General features: G+C 35.1%; 1 protein-coding gene across 7 annotated transcripts in view; it reads left to right on the top strand.

Moving 5' to 3' along the window:
- The window catches only part of NRG3 (neuregulin 3), a 998799-nt gene extending 994279 nt beyond the window's left edge, over positions 1 to 4520 (top strand). For 4 of the 7 annotated variants that reach the window (XM_078077503.1, XM_078077502.1, XM_078077501.1 and 1 more), the window contains exon 9: positions 2379 to 4520. In XM_078077503.1, the coding sequence (XP_077933629.1) occupies positions 2379 to 2886 (508 nt within the window). In that variant the 3' untranslated portion in view covers positions 2887 to 4520. Of the gene's footprint in view, positions 1 to 2064; positions 2137 to 2378 lie in introns of all 7 variants that reach the window. The other 3 variants (XM_078077499.1, XM_078077497.1, XM_078077498.1) reach the window with 1 other exon arrangement.
- Positions 4521 to 22748: the final 18228 nt, after the last annotated feature.

Here is a 22748-nt window from a genome sequence, read left to right as displayed (position 1 = left end):
AGGAATTCCCCTAGGTCAGTATTTCCACCTGTTTTAATTAACGAAAAAATATAAGTGAGGCTGCCATTTGTCTAAGATTCCAGAGCTTGTAATGGCATTGGGACTTAAAATCATGTCTGATATAAAACAAAATCACATTTTTGGAGAGTTCTAATTGTTTGAAGTCCTCTCCATGTTATAGTAACATTCTAGATTTCAGTTATTGCCAGCCATGTGTCCCATACCTGACTTGCAAGATGACACATAAGCTAATTGCAATTCCTCTTTCTCACCCAAGTCCGTAATTCAGAAGACTGCCCCACGTTTGGTTTGAATTGCCTTTGACTACTTCGTCATCATGCCAATGTAGTCATGAGACTACAATTTACTAAGTCCCCTGAGATATTTATGCCTTTACCCAACAGTTTTACAAGGAATATTTAGATGCTGGTATAAGAATGTGCACCTGTCACCATCACATTTCAACCTGTTAAATTCTAGCCACTGATACACCCAGAAGATATCTATGGGGAACACAATTTTATCCCAATTATATTTCTTGGTCTGTGCCATTGGTGAATGCGATAAGCAGACATCCTCTATCTTCATGCATATTAGTGATGCTAACAGGTTGACATCTGACCCCTTTTTTCTTATTGAAATTAAGACATTGAACAGAAACTTTAGGGTCAGATTTTCAACCATATAACGTATAAGTGAAAGGCATAAGATCCCCCAGGGAATTTCCTTCTACATGACTATACAATTAGACTATAATTGTAAAAAAGATTATACATCCCTAAAAAGGTGTTCTAGTGCACCTTAGGATGCCCACTCATTTCTGGCTTTGATAAGAAGAATTACAATCAAACAATTTGGGATTAACTTGTTCCTCTGCTGCTTACCAAAGGTATAATTTGAGGGAAGTCACTTGAGTGCCCCTTAATCTAGTTTATTCATCCATTGCATGGTAATAATAATAAATAAGCCACAGGTTTTTAAAAAATTAAATGAGGTAATTAGACATAAGCATGCTTTTAAAAAACATTTTGCAAATGTCAGCTGTTATTATGTGTGAAATGGACATTAACTGGGATATAAGGGGGGCACTTACCTTGAAGATTTGTTCATGTATTCATGCATCCACTTGATCAGGGTTTATTGATTGCCAACTCTGTACTAGGCATAGTAAGAGGGGATGGAGCTACAAAGACACCTAAATTTGATCCTCATCTTTTCTCACTGCCTGGTGAAAAGACAGACCCCTAAATTGCTCTGATTGTGTCCTTACAATAAATACTTCTATTTAGTATGCAAGACACTTCATTGCAATTATTCTTTCCATTTATAAACATGATTGTTATTTGCATTGTAATGCAAGACAAGGGGAATAAGACCTATTCTATGGAGGGTGGATATGTTTAGATTATGCTTAAATTTTAATGTTTCATTTAACATTTAAATTAAGGACAAACAACTGAGAGAATAGGGACTACTGTTCAGGACCCCAAACCACATTTCTGTGAATCTACAACATACCTGCCCTACTCTCTGGCACTGGAAAATTCACTGGCTCTGAACAGGCAATAAGAGGGCTAGCCAGATCCTGGCATATTCCAAAGACTTGGAATGGTACCTTAGCATTCTTGACAAGCTACTGCCGTGCACCAACGAACTACCTTACTTGGCTCCAGAAACCATGTGAGGAAAGTTGCTATATTGGTAGAGGCCCAATGGACTTCACTTCATGTTCATCCCTGGAGAGGAATTGTATGCCTCCATCCCATTTGTAGGCTCAGCAATCTGGCAGTGAGGCAGTTTCTACAGAGTAGAGAGCCACTGAAAATCGGATTTGGTCCCCGAAACTCAGTGTGAAGCAGAAACACTCAGGATGATAGCACCTTGATGCTTCATGTTGGGCTTCCTGATTGCCCCCAACTAGTGTGGCCACGAGTCTACAGACTAAACCCGGGCTGAGAGGGTGGTCACATGGATGGAGTGGAGTAATGCCATTATGGGTTTCCTGTTTGTCACTATGGAAAGGCCACACTTACCTGCTCAATCCCCATTTACTTTGTATTCTAGGATAGAGGTCAGGAAGACTATACCCCACCTGCCTATACAGCTGTGGTGTGTTGAAAGATCCCTGGACTTCAAGTAAGAAGATCTGGGTTTGAGTCTCAGTCTGTCACTTATTTTCTGTGTGACCTTGGGCAAGTCACTTCACCTCTCTGAGCTTCAGCTTACTTCTCTGTTTAACTGGGAGCATATTATCCGTCTCATGGGGTTGCTGTGAGAATTCAGTGAGATGGTGCATGTGGAAGTGCTTTGTTGACTGAATAGTGCTCTAAGGAAGCACAGCAGAAAGCAGAACCTGTAACACCATGTTTCTTTTTCAGGTATTCATCCAGTGGTTTAAAAACCCAACAAAATGCATCCATAAATATGCAACTGCCTTCAAGAGAGACAAATTCCTATTTTAATAGCTTGGATCAAAAGGACCTGATGGGCTATTCATCCACGCGGGCCAGTTCCGTGCCCATCATCCCTTCAGTGGGTCTAGAGGAAACCTGCATGCAAATGCCAGGGATTTCTGAAGTCAAAAGCATCAAATGGTACAAAAACTCCTACTCTGCTGATATTGTCAATGTGAGTATTCCAGTCAGCGATTGTCTTATAGCAGAACAACAAGAAGTGAAAATATTGCTAGAAACTGTCCAGGAGCAGATCCGAATTCTGACTGACGCCAGGCGGTCAGAGGACTATGAACTGGCCAGCGTAGAAACCGAGGACAGTGCAAGTGAAAACACAGCCTTTCTCCCCCTGAGTCCCACGGCCAAATCAGAACGCGAGGCACAATTTGTCTTAAGAAAGGAAATACAAAGAGACTCTGCATTGACCAAGTGACTTAAGATGGAGGAATCTGTGCATTCTGTGCTTTGCTCAACAGGAAAAGAGAGGAAATTAAATACAAATTATTTATATGCATTAATTTAAGAGCATCTACTTAGAAGAAACCAAATAGTCTATCGCCCTCATATCATACTGTTTTTTAACAAAATATTTTTTTAAAGGGAAAGAAACGTTTCAGGAGGGATAAAGCTTACCACTAAAGCTTTTGGGTAGAATTCTGAATACCATTTCAGTTAGTCCCAACGCCGGCCTCTTTTGGCTCTTAGTAGATGTGGGTGATTCAGACCCTCAGCCCCACCGCACCAGTGTCCTCATAAAAAAGCACTGGCAGTTACCCGGTTTCAAAGAGACAAGCTCTATCCTGAGGGTGGACGTGCCAGTGAGCGGGTGGCTCTTGCATTTGGCTTGCTGGTCCCAACCCCTAAATTTCTATTCACTCGACAGCCTCCTCACAGGTTATGTCATGTCAACCAATGTAGTGTTTTCTCTTTCATTTTTGAAGAACGACACAAAGACTCTGGAAGGGGGAGGACAAGAGATAGAAGGAGTAATCGGGGGCAGTCTTAGCTACTCTCATGTGCCAGTTCCCTCTGAAATTTGAAGGCACAGAATCTCAGAGGGAGGTGTGAAGGAAATTATTATAGAAAAAGAGATGAGAAAAATCACAATGTCGTGTCACTAAAACCATGCGAATAGAAGTGTTTTTCTTTGAGATTGTGTAGGGGCTCCAAAGGAGCGTTTCTCAGTGTGTGTGTGCCTGTGTGTGTGGGAGCGTGCGCACACGTGTGTGCGCACGCGTGTGTGTATGTATGTGTGCGTGTGCGCGCACAAACGGGCGTTGGTATGGGCTTGCTCACTCGAGCACAGGTATGCTGTATGCACATGTGTTCATTGTGTGTATGTGTGTGCATGTGTGTGCATATTAAGCTTGCTAAAATTTGTTCTGAAACATCAGGGAATTTAATATTCAGAAAAAAAAATTTCCCTCTCAGATCTGTTCACTTTAAATTTATCAAGTATAAAGTTCAGTTAGTAAGTTCTTAGATCAAGGTCACTTGCATGGCGGGGTCCTATAAAACTCTTGACAATGTCAAGATCATTTTCTGGTGTGAATACTTTTGAGAGGAACAACTATTGGCTCATTAATGATATCAGTATCACAAGGCAAGTTGAGGATGTGTGTTTATTTTGAATCATGCATATTTAAATGATTTCCACAAGCCAATTATCAAATTGACAGTTACCCTTTGCTTTCTCGTCATCCTCATTACTATTTATTTTGTAGCAAGTCTACTATTTGTGGACCAAGACATTGGCTTCTGTGGTTAATATGGAAAGAATAAATTGTTGAAATCACAAAGCCCAGACTTTTCAGTTCACAGGAAGCCCCCAAAAGAACAGTAAATTGTGTTGTATGTTCATTTGGAATAAAGCAATATTTTTACCACTGCTAAGGTGAACTGAAACTTCTCCTGAAGATTTGTCTGTTTTATTTACCCTTATTTTCATGGGGCATTCAAGGAAATTAGTGTTCACATAACCAGTCTTTTTCCAATCATTGGTGGTGTTGAGTTGTTATGTTTACACTGTTTTAAATAAAAAGGCACAGTATTTGAAAGTATATAAAAGATTTCTTTTACTGCAGTCTGGGAAGACTTTGGTTAAAATTTCCTTGTGGAAGATTCACATTACATTGAAAGGGAATGTAACTATTTCTGAATCAAATATTGAATATATACAATTCTTATTGAGGTTGTTTCTGTTGAAAATACATTGCAAATTGCTCTTTGAGAACATTCTTTAATAATAGACATAATGTCATGCAGGGGAAGGAGAACATTGTGTTCTTACCAACACTGTTTAGTGGAACTTCAAGGTCTCAGTTGTTGAAAACACTTTGGCAGAAATGCATTTTATATTTAACAAAAGGTTTTTGGTATTCATTAATTGTCCTAGTATACTTATATTATTTTGAATATAGAGGTAATGTTGTTAGAGTCTTAAAAGATCATCACAAATTTTTAATGTCTAGACCACCTAGGCTCCCATTTAAAAATATTGTATCTTTGGGGCAAGGATATATGACACCCATAAGTTGCATATGCAATATGTTACTGTGTTGAAATTTATCACTATTATCAAACATTAACTGGAAGGCCTCACAAGTCTGTTGAAGTCAACCTTGTTTCTTGGGTTTTTCATCACAAGTTTACCTGTGGCACACCTAAAGGATTCATACAGATTTCACCTAATTAGGAGGTGATAATTAGGTGACTCACAGCAGTTACTTTAATATATTTTTCACTCTGAAAAGATTGAATATTATCAATCAAACTTAAGTCCTGATCCAACCCCCACTTTTCTTTTTTTAAAGTAGAACCATATATTATGTGATTATAAACACTCTGGTGCATCGTGAAGAGCATTAATATCAGGCGCACCCACTGGCAGTCTGATGTAAAGTTTAGAGATATAGTTATTTCCTAATTGATAAGACAAAATCTTCCATAAAGAACAGATATTAAAGGTTATTTCAGTGGTCATTTGTCTTCTTTTGGAATATGAAGCTCTCTGAAAAGGGCCCAAGCTCAAAATGCACGTTTTTGGGCACCATCTGACAAGTGCTGATAACATCAAGACTTTCAAACTTGATCTAACATGGCAAACACCTGGAGCCATTGGTACCTTGTCCTTCAAGCTCATGTGCCTACAGAGAGGTGCTTATTTCTACAAGACACCTTTGATTTTGCTTCATTTTCCTTGTCTTTTTTATGTGAATAGATATTTGGAGATTTGTAAGTAAGTTGCATATTGGTTATTTACTGAAGAGAATGTCACTCACTAGTTTTTCACTCTGAATCATTTTCTAATTAGTCTTTTTTTAATACAGGCATATATTATTCCAAGTTGCCATGGAACACTGTTGTTCAAAATATATGACCAATTTTATGTTAATGAGAAATAATAGAAATGATGTTGGAGAATTGGCATCCAAATTTTCTTTCTGATTTTCCCATGTATGTTATTAAATGCTCTACGTTTTACACTCTAATCCAGTATCTACCTTGCTATGGGCTAAGGACTAAATATTTGTGAATTTATCACATCTCCAATGATTCACATCATTTCTAAGTAACAATAGCAAGGTCTTCTGGAGGAGGAAAAGTGCTGATTTTAAGACTTCACAAATTAATCTCTTTTGATAATAATAGCGTATCAGACCAACCAAAAAGAGAAAAGTAGGGCCAGGCTGACTTTGAGAGAATGCCCATTGGCTTCCAGATTGAATGACAGCTACAATGTAAGTGAGGCCTCTGGCAACCATGGCGAAGGCTGTCAATAACCAGGTCTCCACCAGAATACGCTTGATGTATGCAGCAGTCATGCACACCCATCTGCTGTATGGTGCTCTAGGAAACCATGGCTCCCTAAGTAAGGGGAGATTCTGGTTCCTTTGATCCCAGCCCTGTAAGCCAGAAAATATCGCCCTGAGACAAGTGCTGTGAAACATTTCCCAAATGAGCATATACTATACTTAGGAACACAGCAGGAGGGGTGGGATTTTTATTTGATCTTTTGGTATCCGGGAAACATTTTATATATAAAGAATACTTTTTTATTATTATTCGATTGTATAGATTCAGTATAGTGTATTTGATGATAGCATATCTCTACTGTGTTTGTACCTTAGTCTTCAGAAATTCAGTCTTCATCCAGGAAAGATCAGCACAATGTTTCTGGGCTGTTCTCAATTTTAGATGTATCCCAATATGTTGTGGGAAATGATGCCTTTAAATAAGCTTTATCTCTTCCTCTTTTATTTTTTCTTTCCCTTTTAAAGAAATAGTGAGGGTGAAGGAAGAAATCCATTCCTTAAGATCCACCTTGTTTTCTTACAATTATCTGTTTTCTACTGTGACTACACACACACACACACACACACACACACACATCTAAACATATAAGTATATATAAGATATATACGTATATTAAATTTAGGTGTTTGATTATTTTGTTAGCTTTATTTTTGCTTAATTTGACAAATATTAAAGTGAATGCCAATGAAATGAAATCATTTAGGGATCAGCTGAACTGGCAATGTTTAGGTGACAGAAGCATTTTTCAGTTCTTTCTTTTTCTTAGGTAAGCAGAAATATCCTCGGGTTGGAGAATTCACAAGACCCTGGAATAAACTTTCTGCTAGATTATCTCTTAGACATGAAGATTAAACTATGGGTGTATATGATTGCTGTCCCTATAGCATATAATGGTCTCAAATATATTTTTTACAAATATAGACACAAGTTCTCCCAAAGGTGCTACACAGGTACTTTGGCTTCAAGTGCCCATGAGCTCTAGTGAGGAGTTGAGGTCAAGGCAGAGGGACGAGGGGGAGATAGTACATGTTAATATTGGATACCCCAGTGGAGATGTGCAGATGATAGTAGAGGTGACCAGACGCCATCTTGATAAAATAGAGAACAGGTTTCTAGTACTTTGAAAACTTTTTTCATGAACATTGGTTGCATGGGTGTTGTTGCCTATGAAATAATTAATTGTATGATAGCAAACAATTCATGTTGAGAGTCATCTTTGTGAAAGCTCGTGACCTACCTATACATATTAGTAACATCATGACTCCATCTGTCAAATAAGGAGGATTATCTAGTTCATCTTCAATTTCCTTCCAAATTGAATAATACCCTGTTATCCGATCATTCAAACTCAGACTTTACCTGGTCATTTGTCATCCAATCATTTCACAATCCCTTGGAAAGTTAATAGCTATGTCTTGTAAGACTCAACAATTGTTGGAACCTGTATATCAACCTATATATATCTATATATTACACTTATAATATTCCATTTAATTTCCATAGAGAAATAGGATCAGTTTTCTCATTTTTAAAGTAAATTTACCTAGGACAGGTAATTAATAAGAAAGGATGGCGAAGAAAATGCCTAACTTCAAAGCTTGAGCATCAAAAGTCGCCCCGGATTCTTGGATTAAAATTTGCCACGGATTTTTTTTTAAAGTGTATCCTTTGTGAATCTTTATCAAAGCCAGAGTAAGGAGTTCTGAGAAGGCATGACACCTTGAAGATGTTCTCCTCTCACAGATGCAATGACACCCTCTCACTGGATACACAGGATATTTCTTAATATTCTCAATTATTTGCACATCAAACTCCTTAACACAAACCCTCCAACTAATAGTGAATAAATTCTCTGGGGACATTTTCACATTATAGTTGGAAATAATCCTGTTCTTTGGGGGGCACAATAGACAAAAAAAAAATGCAGGGTTTACTTATTTAATTTTGGTTTTAATTGCTGTTTCTAACAAATCAATATCTATTTGCTCTTCCAATAGCATCCTGACTAGCACTAATTCTTCCATATAATTTTTCTTCATCAAGATCCCAAAGTCTGAATTCCTTAGTCTTCAATAAAACAATGCAGAATGTTAAATAGGTCAATCAAAACAGTAAGTCTCATTAAGTTGTGTTGTGTTTTTAAAGTTATAAAGATTCCATGTAGTTGTTTACAAAATCAAAATAGAAAAAATGCACATTTTTAAAACTTTTTGATGTATTTAGAGGTCTGATGAACCATTCACACAGCCTTGTTCCACTTTACATTGATAACTTGATACTGTCCTTTCCGAAATGAACTTAAGTTGAAGGTCTTAAACAATCACACACACACACACACACACACACACACACACACACACACAGCATGTTAAAATCCAATGTTGTCCTCCTTTTCCCTAGAGTTTTCTCTTAAAACTCACTCAAGTGTGTCCAAATTCTCATGATGTGGATGACCTTGGATTCAGGTACGTTTCATATGAAATGCAGACAGCAAAAACTATTGATTCTCTTTTAAGGTTTGTTTTATACAGCCTGCATTTGAATCCTGTCTATCAAAAAAAAAAAAAAAAAAGGTCTAGAGAATAGATACATTCATTCAAACTGGAATAAATGGAAGAACATACTAGTCACCTTAAAATCTCTACACATTTACCAGGGGCCACTGTGTATATTTTATAGATAATTTGAGGGAAATACCTTGATTCCCTCTTATTTTTTTCACATATGCAATTGTACACATTAAATCTAAATGAAAAATGAATTCCCTAGTTCTTCATAATTAACATATTTTATTAACTCATTTGACCATATTTTAAATAAAGAATGTAAGTCACATACAGAAGAATACATACAAAATGGTCAGCAGAATATCTCCAGTTGTTATTTAAAAAAAAATTTTTTTAAAAACAGAAACAATCTCTTGTGCCTGTGATAGTAGTTTTGTCTTAAGGAGTATATGTCCTCCTTCCAAGAAAATATTTCAAAATGCTGTTCTCTACTCTGTGGAGTGGATATGAAGGCTATGGGAAATAATACTAGCTGTTTGTCCCTTGGCAGCCCAGTAAAGTTTGGTTACATTATGGGGCACTGCATTTCAGGGAAATATACCACACTTATTAAAAATTACGATATTACTAATTGACTTAATAATAATCTTGACTTTGTCATGTAAGTTTTCATCTGTGGAGGGAATCCTTGATTATTATTTTCCTGTTGCATCTTCTCAGTAGTCTTTGATGAACCTGGGCACTCAGATCCCTTAGGTTGGATTCTTACTGCATGTTACTTTTATCTTCTCGTTTGTCAAACAGGGAATTTTCAGCTAAAATGAGAGACTAATGTGATTTTGTAGAGAAAAATAGCTTTGTTTTTTTGAATTGTGTTAGTGGAGGATTAAACTTGTAATGTTTCCAATGTAAGTGACAATAAGGTTCATGACTTTAGCCAGTATCTTCTCAGATACAGGCATAGCCTAGGGCTCTTTAATTTTCCAAATATTATTAACAGACTTTTCAACCTTCTTATTATTGTTTTTTACAACAATATTTTCTATCCTGTAAGAAAGAAAGATAAAATCATCGATTTATGTAAAAGAACAAAACAATAAATAAAATAATCATCTTTTAAACATTGAATAAAAGATAAACCAATAGCAACATTTTTAAAGGTTTCACATAAAATACTAACAACTAAAAATCAAATCTAAGGCTAAAATAATGTAAAGAAATATTAGATAAATGGTTTCCAAAATAAGGTGTTTTTTTTTTTATAATTCTCTGTAAACTGCACTCTTTCCATAATAATAGTTCATATTTTAGAATTTCTGCTGGGCATTAATTATGCCTACTGAGCTCAAACATTTAAATATACTAAAATCTTCACTTTTGCCATTTCTTTCAACTTGACACAAAATTTATAAAAATCTGTGTTTAAGATGGGAAAAAATTATACAGATTTATAGAATGAAATAGTTATCTACTAATGCATTCTTATTTTCTTATTGACAGTTTTCACCGAAGGTTCCGTATTTTAAGCTGAACATAGATGAAGCTACTGAATCAAATATGGAGACAGATGTCAATACATTCTGAAAATTAAAATGTGTGACATATATGAGTATGGATATATGGAGCTGCAGTACAGGAAAGGGCAAGCTCACTTGGAATGCCTTAGGGAACTTAAAAGAGATCCAGGTACTCTTCGCATGAGAAGAGTCTACTGCAGTAAGTTAGTAATTAAGGCAAGGCCAAAAAAAAAAAAAAAAGCCAGGTTCAATCACTCTATGACCAGCTTTGTTTCTGTGGGTCATCCTCCACTTTTTTTTTCTTCCTTTCAGTATTATTTTTAAAGCAAATCCAGTCATTGTATAATTTCATCAGTAAAAACACTGGTAAGTTAAAAGAAAAAAAAAAGTTGCAGTCTTCCTTGGATCAAATATCTAAACAACTGAAAAGTATACCACAGAATTTGAGAAACGCGGCATTCGTTTGTATAAAAAAAGAAGTAGCTTGTCCTGCAAATTCCATCCATTCCAGCTGAAAAAAATGAATGAAGCAGTGCTATGAGGCCTTTCTCCAATGAGAAAGTCGAGACAGACACCCGATGCCACGAACATTTGCACAACAGATAGTTAGATTTAACAGATTTTCTTTTTGCTTTGCTTTTTTTTAATCTTATTTTAAAATTAATGTCACTGAAAGTGTGTGAAAAATAAGAAAATGATCAGCATGAATTCAACAATGCTGAGACCATACTCAACATTTTTTTTGTAAATTTTCTTCTCATTTTCTACATACATGCATATTTCACTATTATTTTCCTACTATGTTGCATTATAATTTAAAAAATAATACAACATACAGTCCCATGGTAATAAATAGTCTTTGTAAACATTTAATTTAATGGCTACATAAATTTCAGTCTGTTCCTATGTTATGACTTATTTAGACATTTTATTATTATATGACATTCAAATTGCTTCAGTTTATTCCCTACCATAAGTAACTCCACAATTAGTATCATAGAATACACGTTATTTTTTCTTTCTTTTGGAAGGAGAAACTGCAGGTCCATGAACAAGTTTCATAGGGTCTATAAACACTCAAAAGTGTAAGCTAGTATAGGTTAGTACGTGCATATTTTTGGTGGGGCAGAAAGGTCTCTAACTAAAAATTTCATAAGGTTAGTAAAGAAACGTGTGAACTTCAATGGTTATGAATAACTCCTTTAAGTAAATTTCCCAGTTATACCCTGCAAGAAGTTTATATGGTTGGGTCAATGAATGTACCTTTTTTTAGTTACTTTATTTTATTATTTATTTTATTATTATGTTTTAAATAAGACGTTTTTTAGAGCAGCTTTAAGTTCACAGCAAAATTGAAGGGAAAGTACAGAAGTTTCCCATATACTCTCCACCCCCCCACACACACACATAGCCTCTTCATGATCAACATCCCCCACCAAAGTGGTACATTTCTTTCAATTGAAGAACCTACATGGACCACCATAGTCACCGACAATCCATAGTTATTACACTACAGTTCACTCTTGTTATTGTACACATGATGAGTTTCAACAAATGTATAATGACGTTTATTCATCATTATGGTGTCATACAGAGAATTTTCATTGCCCTAAAAATCCTCCATGCTCCACCTATTCATTCTCCCTCTTCCTCAACTCCTAGCAACCACTGATCTTTTTACTGTCTCCATATGACCAGTTTGGAAATTTATTTTAGACATTACTCAATTAATTTCTAGAAGAGGCTAATATATACAATTTTAACATTACTTGAATTTTTGTTTGTTCATTTACTTTGCATAGCAATATAACACATTGTAGTTACAATGGTATAGGGCTCATCAGAAATGCATCATTTTATTTTATTTTATTTTTTTTAAAGATTTTATTTATTTATTTGACAGAGAGAGAGAGAGACAGCGAGAGAGGGAACACAAGCAGGGGGAGTGGGAGAGGGAGAAGCAGGCTTCCCGGCGAGCAGGGAGCCCGATGCGGGGCTCGATCCCAGGACTCTGTGATCATGACCTGAGCCGAAGGCAGACGCTTAACGACTGAGCCACCCAGGCGCCCCAAGAAATGCATCATTTTAATGAAGCTTAATTTTAACTTGTAGTTAGAAAAATGTTACATGCTTACACATAAAATATGTAAGAAGAAAAATAAAAATCACCACCAGGAGATAACCACTATTAATATTTGAGTATATTTCTTTCCAATATTTTTAATTGAATAAATATATAGGCACCATGTCATTTACAAAATTTAAATTATATTCAAAATATTTTATATTGCTTTATTAACTTATATATGGTCTCTGATAATTTCCTCAATTAGTAAAGTATTATACATATTTTTAATGACTACGTAAGTCATTATATGGATGAAACACATTCATATTTTCAAAGAGCTCATTAAACATCACATATGTTATTCAAATGATTTTTAAATATTTACCTACATTTGCTTTGTGTCAATGTTTAAATATTATATGTACACATATATGCATTAATTTTTTTGGCATAAGCATATTTCTAAGTATAGGTAGACAAAGAAACTAGGTTCCCTCATAGTATTAATTTTGTGTTTTGGAGGAACTCTCCTGAGGGATTTTGATCACCAAAATCACCATATTTGCTAATGTAGACAGGTGAGTAAAAAGACATAAGCTCTAGAGAAACCTCTGTACAGCTTACTACATTCACCTCTCCCAATCCACATTAAAAAAAACTAAGTGTTAAAAAATGAGATGATAGTTTAAAAATTGCCATCGGCAATCATCAGTGACATTAACATAAAAGCAAACCATTGTAAAGAACTGAGAATATGCCCGGCACTCAATGTTTTACATATATTAACTTTAAATCTAGTCTTCATAAAAACCCTATGAAGTAGGTATGCACATCATTCCCATTTTAAAGATGAGGAGATCAAGGCACAGAGAAGTTAAGAAACTTGCCTGAGATTTCACAGATAACAAATTGTAAGGGGCTGGATTTCAAGCCAGAATTCATGCAGACTTACCTTTATTTTCTAATCTTATTCATTATCTTGAGGAATTTCTTACAATCATAGTTCAAATGTCCACGATAGGGTAGAATCTCCAAGGCTAAGTGAAGATGATCTGGACTTCAGTTCACTAAATCCAGCAAATGAACATAACAAGTGCTAAAAATGAGGGCAGAGCACAGAACTAATGAGTGGGACTCTATACATCCAATTTTGTGGGTTATTTGAAATTCTCACATATGAAATATAGTGATCAGATAGTTATCAACGCTACTATTCCCCCTCCCAAATATGACAGGTAGCAGTGGCAGGAAAAGACCAGAGGGACCTACCTATGGCCTTGGCTACATCCACTGTTTACATTATGTGAAGAATGAGTACACAGTGGTGGTCCTCAGGTCTTCTGCTTCAACAAAGCAAGAGTTGGTGCTTTGTGTGACTGTACTTCCCTGTTCATTCACTTCAAGGTGCCACATCCCTGAAATGTTAGTATAAATCTATACCAATCGTCCCTCAAGCCTAAGATCCGAAATAAGGATTTTGTGTGGGCATATGGTCAACAGAAGAAATAAAGATTCATTCAATCTCTCCACTCACTATTATTAGACAGACACAAGCCCTAGAGGAATCTCTGAACAGTCAAGGCAAAGAGATTATAAATTATCCCAACAGGAGCATAGTGAAGCCATTTGCAGGCAAGAACAAAGGCCAAACATATTCCTTCCAATGTGTAGAAGTCATGACTCCTTTTAAAATGAGCTTTGCTCTAATGTTGCACCTTAGAAATTATCAACTATTATATCAAGAAAATTTATACTCAGAAATGAAATAAAAGACTAAGGGCAATGTGTGGGACTCACTAAAAAAGCAAACATTATATAAAGAAACAAGTCAAGGAAATTTTTTCTACAGAAGAAGAAATAATGAAAGCAGATTAAAATCTGACAGAACTAGTAAACAGGAGAATTGGATAAATGTAAATTTATGCTCCAATAGGATTGGAGTTAGAAACACAGCTGTCTAATTTCTTACTCTTCCTCCCTAAGATATGTTGTTTCAGAATTTAAAAATAATAACAGAAATTTTTTAAATGTTAAAAAAGCAAACAAAAAATAATCCTACTGTTCTAAAGAGGAAATTAAAAATTCAGTTAAAGGAAATTTAAAAAATAAAAAGCAAGATATAAAAAAATATTTAAACTAGCTAAAGCTGTACTCAGTGGAACCCTGAGAGTCTTAAATAAATTCCACCTTAAAAAAAAAAGAGAAGTATTGAATAAAGGATTCAACTGAGAAAGTTAGAGATAATGTAATCCATTTTTTAAAATACAAAAATGATGTAAAGGCAGAAAAATAGATATTTGGAATAAGAAAAAGAGTGGAAATAAGAACACTTTGAAAAATAAAAAATATGTGAAGTTAGGAAAAGAATAATTTTAAAATGAGAAAAATAAAGAAAGCAAAGAGAAAGTAAATAAATCACAAATATGGAAAATATTTTTAAAATTATTGTTAAACAGCATAAATAAGTCTTTGTTCATTGCTATGAAAATCTCAATGAAAATTAAGATTTTTCATGGAAAGTAAAATGTACCAAATGGCTTAAAAACAGGAAATTATTTATTCATGGGAAAATAAATAGAAAAATTTTTTTTCCTTCCAAGAATTACTTAACCACTTATAATGAGTTTCCAGGTCCAGATAGATTTGTATATAAGTTCTTTATATCTATATACTGAAATCAATATCTATATCATGTATAAATACATACACACATATAAAATGTGTTAATTACATATTATATAATTAATATGTAACTTATACACACACAAACACACACACAAGATGTTAAAATGGATTCTCTCCAAATTTTGACTGAGAGACAAGTGCAGTAGTTGCCTTATGCCTCTACTTCCTTGAGTAATCTTTAGATCACCTCAGAAGGATGTGCCATTAAATATTAAAGCCATTTCTGCCATGTTAGCCATCACTCACTTTTGCCTATAAAAATGTGAGCTTTGGAAGGAGAGTTAGTTCCTTCTGAGAGAATTGTCAGAATTCTGTGCTGTTAGAATTTTCAAATGGAGAAAGGATGGATTACTCTCACATCAGGCCAAGTGAAAGGGCATTCGGAGAGCCTCCTGTGATCCCATAGAATATGGCCCCTTGAAGTTCTAGCCTGAGTACCTGGAAGAACAAAATTCTGGCTGAAGCTTGCCTGCCAATTGCTAGATTGAGGAGATACAGAGACATGAGGAGAGGAGATCCATGTGTTTGTCTCAGAGTAAAGATATATGTTCCCTCCACCCTTGTGAGGGCGAATAGCAAGAAGGACTGCCTGAGGCAGCAGTGTGACCCAACAGAGTCTGTGAGGGTGGTACAGGGCTAAGGAAAGGTCATAGCCAGGAGGAGGCATCAGTTTTGTCAAGTAAAGGGTCTCCAGCAACCCCCAAAAAAGTGTTCCACAAAAGAAAGCTTTTGTATGTTTTTAATCTGCCTCATTCAAAGGGTGGGAACTCTGCTTATTCATTTTCTTCTTCTTTTTCTTACTTCCTCACCACCTGGTTTTAATCGTTGGGTCAGATACCATAAACAGCAAGTGGGAAAGATGAGCAAGGAAGAGGGAGTTCAGCCAATCTCTCCCTTTAGACATGTAGCTCTATTTCTGATAATTATTTGGATCACAAAACTTCTATCAATCTATAAACATTTATAGTATTCACTATTATTTGGCAAAACTGTCTTTGGGAAAATTATATTGTCCAAACTCACTTATAAATATGTATGAAAACATCTAAGTGAAATCATTGCAAATGAATTATACTTGTATTAATAAAAAAGAAATCATCATGACAGCATAAGATTTATTTCAGCAATTTAAAGATATTTCAGTATTAGTGTATTTAGTAACATGATTTATCTCCATATAACAAAAATCAGATACGATTCAACTTCCAATCTGGAATAAAACATTTAGTTAATTAGAGGAAAAAAATTCACTTTTTTAACAACATAAAGTCAATCATCAGTTTTAGACATAGCAATTAAACATTAGATTCATCTCCCTTTGAGTAAAGGACAGGGCCAGTCTTCACTATTAATACTACTAACTAAATTAACAAAATGAGCAATATCTAGGAATAAGAAAAGAATAAGAAAAGATGTAACTATAGCAGAGGTAGAATCATAATGATCCAAAAGAGAATTCAAGAGTCAACAGGATGATACTGTAAATGATTTCAGCAGTAAGCCTATAAAGAAAATAGAATGGCTAGAAAACATATGCTAAATATGATCCAATTTGCAGCATTAACAAAAATATACATTACCTTGAAATAAATCTAAGGGGAGGCAAATGAAATAACATTAATGAAGATTTAAATAAATGAGAATATAATTTTCCTCTTAGTGGGAAAATTCCATATTTTAAACTTGTCAAGGGTCTGCAATTTCATTCATAAATATAATGCATTCAAATGAAAGGCATACCTAGAATATTTTGGAGAATATATGGATGAGAACAGCCAAAACCAGTGTGAAAAATAAAACTGCATGGAAAAATGAGGGAGAGTTTAGTATATAATCAAAGGTATCGAAAGAAGAGAAACATAAGCGACAGCCCAGAAACACACTAGAAAACAACAACAAAAAATTAATAGAAATTCAGGACATTTTAAATTATAAGTTAAAAATAAATAAATTATAAGTTAAGCTCACCTTATTTAAGAAAAGTTGCTAGAAAATTGGCTAACCTAAAAAAGAAATATAAGTTCCTCCCTTATACCATATACTATAATGAAATATTGATGAGCTAAAGAGTTAAATGTACTAGATAAAACCATAAATGACCCAGAAGAAATATAGCTGGAAGAACTTTCTAGAAAAAGAAGCAAACAGAAAACTCAAAATTGGATTATATTTATAGGAATAAATTTTTAGTTTGGTATTTATAAAAATATATGTAATGAAATTGGGTTAATGTTCACAAAATAGATTATTAAAGTTTACTGTCTTAAAGAGATCTTAATGACTGAGCCACCCAGGCACCCCTATTAAAGAGATCTTAAAAATAATGCATAATAGTTATTGGTGGCTGGACTATTTCATATAGAAAATCACACAAGAATTCATGTATAAAAATATTTTTATGCCTTTATTTATAAAAGAAAAACAAGCCAAATGGTTAAACAATCATGATATTTTATATAATGATAAAATTCTATTAAATCCTATGAAGGTAAATTTATTCTTAGATTTTGTTCTCAGTATTACACTGAATTTAAGGTATAGGATAAAATTGAATTACAATTGCATAGCATAAATAATACATTTATATATCACATGTTCCTTCCTATCTTTTTCCTATGTATATATATATACATACATAGTAAAACAAACCTAATAATAGCAATTGAAAGATACCCAAAAATACAACTACAGAGAAACAAATTACAATATGACAATAAGATGGACTAGTATTGAATTATTAAATACCATGCTTTGAGAGAATATTGATTGCTTTAGAAAATGTTCTCAATATAAGCTATTGGAAGGAAATATGAAGATATTAACAATGGTTATTTATGTGTAATAAGATGTTGAGAATTTTGTAGAATTTTCAACATGTTCTATTTTTTTATGATGGACATGTTTTACTTTTATATTAAGAAAAACTGTTAAATATAATTTTCAACAGTCCAATTTGGGGAACCCATTTCAATAGTCCATTAAAAGTAATGGCTTTGTTCCCATCCTTACAAACCCTAATTAGTACATTGTTTTATGGTGTTTTCTTTGAAGGGATTTGCCTTTTAGTTTTTGGCATGCCTCTTTGGTTTGATTAACTGGGGTTTCTGTTCCGCTCCTCTGCATTGCAATTGAATGTTTGTTTTAGAGGAGGCAACAAGAAGCAGGACAATATTATTATATTCTCCCCCGAGGCTTCCTATTTTCCAGAGATTAGACATATTTGCTCAACAGAACCAAGTTGCTGTAACAATTTCTTTCTCATTTCCCTTATACCCAGGGGCAAATGGCAACTTTCTTGCCTGTCACTTTCCAACTTGGGAAGCTGACGCATATTTTGTCTGTTATTTAATACTTGACAGATAGCCCCCAGCATCAAACCATCCATGAAAACTGTTGGCCCCTGGCAAACAGAAAAGCTGTAGAAGCATTTGACATTCTAGTAGCTAAGAATGGATTTGGGGTGGTTCAAAAAAATTCTTTAAAATTATATGTGATACTAAGCTGGTTCATAGAATTCTATTCATCATCAATGAAATGACATTAATTATTACTGCTCCCTGAAGCAAAGCTAAAATGTGTATTTATGCCCTTTGACAATGTGAAGTCTGACTCCAGAGAGGGCAGGGGGAAATCAGTCATCAAGTAGCAGAGCCCATGTGACAGTGGAGAAAAAATATTGTGCTGCTAACCATGGTGCTTTCTGTGCGGTGAGGAAGAGCACTGACCTCACCCTGTGAGCCTACTCACTTCTCCCTTAAAAACTGTGGTGACCAAGTTTTTCCTGTGCAGAGACTGGATAGACACAATAGGTAACATTATTTTGCACACATATGTCCCCTACATGTAAACATGTTCATGTGTTTTCTTTCCCTCTTTCTCCCTCCCTTCCATAGGCATCTATTGGGCGCTTACTATGTGTGAGATCAAGTTCTAAGAGCAGTAGATACAGTGGCAAACAAAACAGACGAGCTCCTTACTTTCATTGGGCTGGAGGTCGTTGAGGGAGACCACCAATAAATGAATAAGCAATTAAATAGTATAATTCCAGCTTGTTACTGAAAAACCTAAGGAAGTGGGGAGTATCTGGGTGAGAATGGAGAGAAAGGAGCTATTTTAGATAGGGTAATTGGAAAAGCCACCTCTGAGGAATTCCACATATGACAAAATAGGACTGAATAATGAAAATGAGTCACACAAAGACCTGGTAAAGGACAACCTAGGTAGAAGAAATAGCAAGTGTGAGGCCCTGAGGTGGGAGGAAGGTTGGCACACTGGAGCAGACAGTAGTGAGGAGTCAGAGTGTCTGCAACAGTTAACCAGGATGGGTTGAAGAAGATGATCATATAAGATAGGCTGGCACAGCCAGGTCATTTAGGGTCTCATAAGACATGGTATAAAGTTTTGATTTAAATTTAAGTGCAATGAGGCATCATTAGAGTTTAAGGAGAGAGGAGGAATCTACTCACATTTTCTTAAAGAGATGACTCTAGCTTCTGTGTAGAAAATGGCTTCTGAAAAAAGAAAAAAAGAAAATGGCTTCTGGGTGATGAGAGTGGATGAAAGAGAACCTGATAAGAGGTGGATGGAGTAACACAGATGAGAGATGGTGGTTGGTGGGACTGGGGCATAGGAAAAGAATTACACAATGACAGAGAAGAAAATGATTTCTTTAGCAGCTTATATTTACAGAGGAATTTCTCATGTTTTATCTTGAATAATCTTTAAGGTCTCTTCCAACACCCCAAATTTGGATGTTAATCATTTATGACCTTAGGGGGGTGCAACAATAACTTTTTCATTCTCCAAAATCATCGTAACACATGTGATAGTAGAATTGCACTACCCATGTCTGTCCCAGTATATATCTATTTTAAGATGTTGTTTTCAAATTTTAAATATCAGAGAATTGAAGCATATTATGCATTTTTGCTGTTTCACATGCTGAAGATCAATTTTTAGACTGGAATTCATTGGTTTTAACTTACAGTTCAAATCGTGTTTTCAGTCCCATACTCTCTGGAGTTAGAATGCATGGGTGGCTTCTCAGCCAGGATAATTCGAAAGTGATGATAATCTATGTATGATAGCTGACATGTTGTTATATGGGTAATAAAGGTAATATTGAGGAGCAGAGTTTAAGAATTCCTCCCTTATTGTTCTAAATGATTAATGCTTTGCAAGAATTATATGATGATCTTTGAAATTGTGACCAACATTTATTCATTCAACAACTTGGTAAGATATTGGTTAATAAAATAGAAATGGTCCCAACCTTTGCTGCTTACAGTAAGTTTCTAAGATAACAAAATTAATAGAGAAACAAATGTGGATGTGTGTGTGTGTGTGTGTGGTGATAAATGTCATGGAGGATATTAATAGGTCACAATGACACAGACTAGAGGTGACATAGCACCCATTCATGAAGATAGTTATGAAAAGTCCCCCTTGGGAAGACACATTTAAGCCCATGTATGCTTCAAACATATGAAGAGTAGAGGGAGTATCATTCCAGGTAGAGGAAATTTCATACACAAAAGCTCTCAAATAGGAATGCACTTCAGCAGGTCAGGGAAGAGAAAGGAGGCCAGTAAGGCTGCAGACAAATAAATAAGTGAACCTGAAGAACAGGCAGGAGTTAGGTCATAGTAGAGATCTACAGTTATGCTAAGGGGTTTGGATTTTAGTTCAAGGCATGAAAAAGACACAGAGGGCCTAAGGAAGCAAACACCATGACAGATTTATGTGTTGTTTTTTTTTCCCCAATTACTCTGGCTACTATATAAATAATAGGGTGGAAGAAGACAAGAGTTGGAAAGGTGTAGACCAATAAAAAGACTATTTTGTGTTCCAAGGAGTAGTGATGGTTGTTTGACTCACACTAGACATGGAATATATGAGAGAAGTTGATATATTAAAGATACGTTTTTCAGACAGAATTAATAAGACAATATTCTTTATTCATATGAAGTGAGGGAAAGAAAGGAAATGTGGATAACTCTTGGGCTTCTCCCTTTAGGAATGGTAGATAAGAGTGTCACTTCACAAGAAAATACAACCTGAGAGAAAAGATCTGGTAGGAAAAATCAACAGTGCTTTATTGTAAGAGAGCTTAGACCAATAATTCCAAAGTGTCATTGAATGTTATTTAGAGAAAGTGAAGTTTAACTTAAGAACCACTTATTGTTAGCTAAAGATGGTAAGAAGAGGGATCCAAGCAGGGAGAAAAAAATAAAATATCCAATATCAGAACCTTAAATGTAAAGCATCAATCAAGAAAATAGAGACTACTGTGGCTGAGGCAGGGAGAAGAGGCAAGAGAGGCAAAAGGTAAAAGAGTTTACAAAGAAGGGAACAGCAGAAAGAGGGCATCATGATGAGGAGGATGTGGATGAGGATGATGATGATGGAGATGATGATGATGATGATATTGATGGTGATGATGATATTGACTGGGATGATGATGACAACCATAACAGCGACAATATCTAAAATATTTTTTAGCCATTTTGCACTAGTTGCCTGTGCTAGGTTGTGCACTAGTAATAAAGTCACCAAAATTTCAGTGGCTTAGAACAAGACTGGCATATTTCTCACTCATGCTTCATGTGTGTTTTAGATCAACTGGGGGCTCGGTTGATTCTTGTCTGCCTCTGAGAACCTTGATGATATAGCAGCAACCATTTGGGGTATTGTCAGTCATCACAGTAGTAGACAAGAGAGCATGACAAATTGTACCCTAGTTCTTAAAACTTTTGACAGAACACATATGACCTCAACTACTTTTATTAGCCTCAGCAAGTCACATGGCAGTACGTAATTACAGGGTACTGAGGAAGAGAAATCCAATCATGTTTCCAGGAGAACTGAAAATGTTTGGTGAATCACATTAATGACTATTTGTCTACTTGCTGTATCTTAATTGGATTATCTTATTTAATCTTTTCATAATGCTGCGAAGTTGGTACTCTTCATCCCCACTTTACAAGAAACTGAAATTTAGAGGTGTTAACAGATATCTGGTTTAGATAGGTTAAAGGACACACATGTTAATAGTGAGACCATCATTTAAACTCAGAGCTTATATGCTACACCCTTAGCTATACTACCTATGTTGGCCACGTCAGGAATCTGAACTGTGTTCTAAAGGAATGAGAAAGCTTCAAAATGTTTTAAAAGGTAGGATTATTAGATTTCCATTTTAAGAAATAGTAGGTACATTTTTCAATTCTAACCTCAGATATTTACAAAAATTTGCCTTATAAATATTTCTGCCTTGTAAACTAAATTTAATTTTTGCTATGAGCCATGCTTCCACTGGTAAAATCAAAGGTGAAAACTTAATCTCAGTCAATTTTGAGTTCTTATGTTCATTGGTGAGAGATTGGTTGTGGGCAATTATTGGCCTGAAATGATTATAATCAATTGATGTTTGCATTTGCATATTCTTAATTTTGTTTGTTCTTCTCCAACAGTATAGACAGGTTCCCAACAAGAATGCTCTTTTGGGTCTGGAATTATCTCAGCTAACTTTAGAATATCCACTGGCTCAGTAGATAGACATACTGCTATCAGAAAACACTGTGTCACAGTGATCTCTCACTTACAGTTGTAATTACCAGTCAGGAATTGCATGTAGATTTTCAAAACAGGAGCAATGCACCCACCACCACCAAATATTGCCTACATCAGGACTGTTAAGGAG

Source organism: Halichoerus grypus, chromosome 7, assembly GCF_964656455.1.
Source record: "Halichoerus grypus chromosome 7, mHalGry1.hap1.1, whole genome shotgun sequence".
Classification (NCBI taxonomy): Eukaryota; Metazoa; Chordata; class Mammalia; order Carnivora; family Phocidae; genus Halichoerus; species Halichoerus grypus.
Note: the sequence above shows the minus strand (reverse complement) of the source record. Positions and strands in the feature narration are given on the sequence as shown.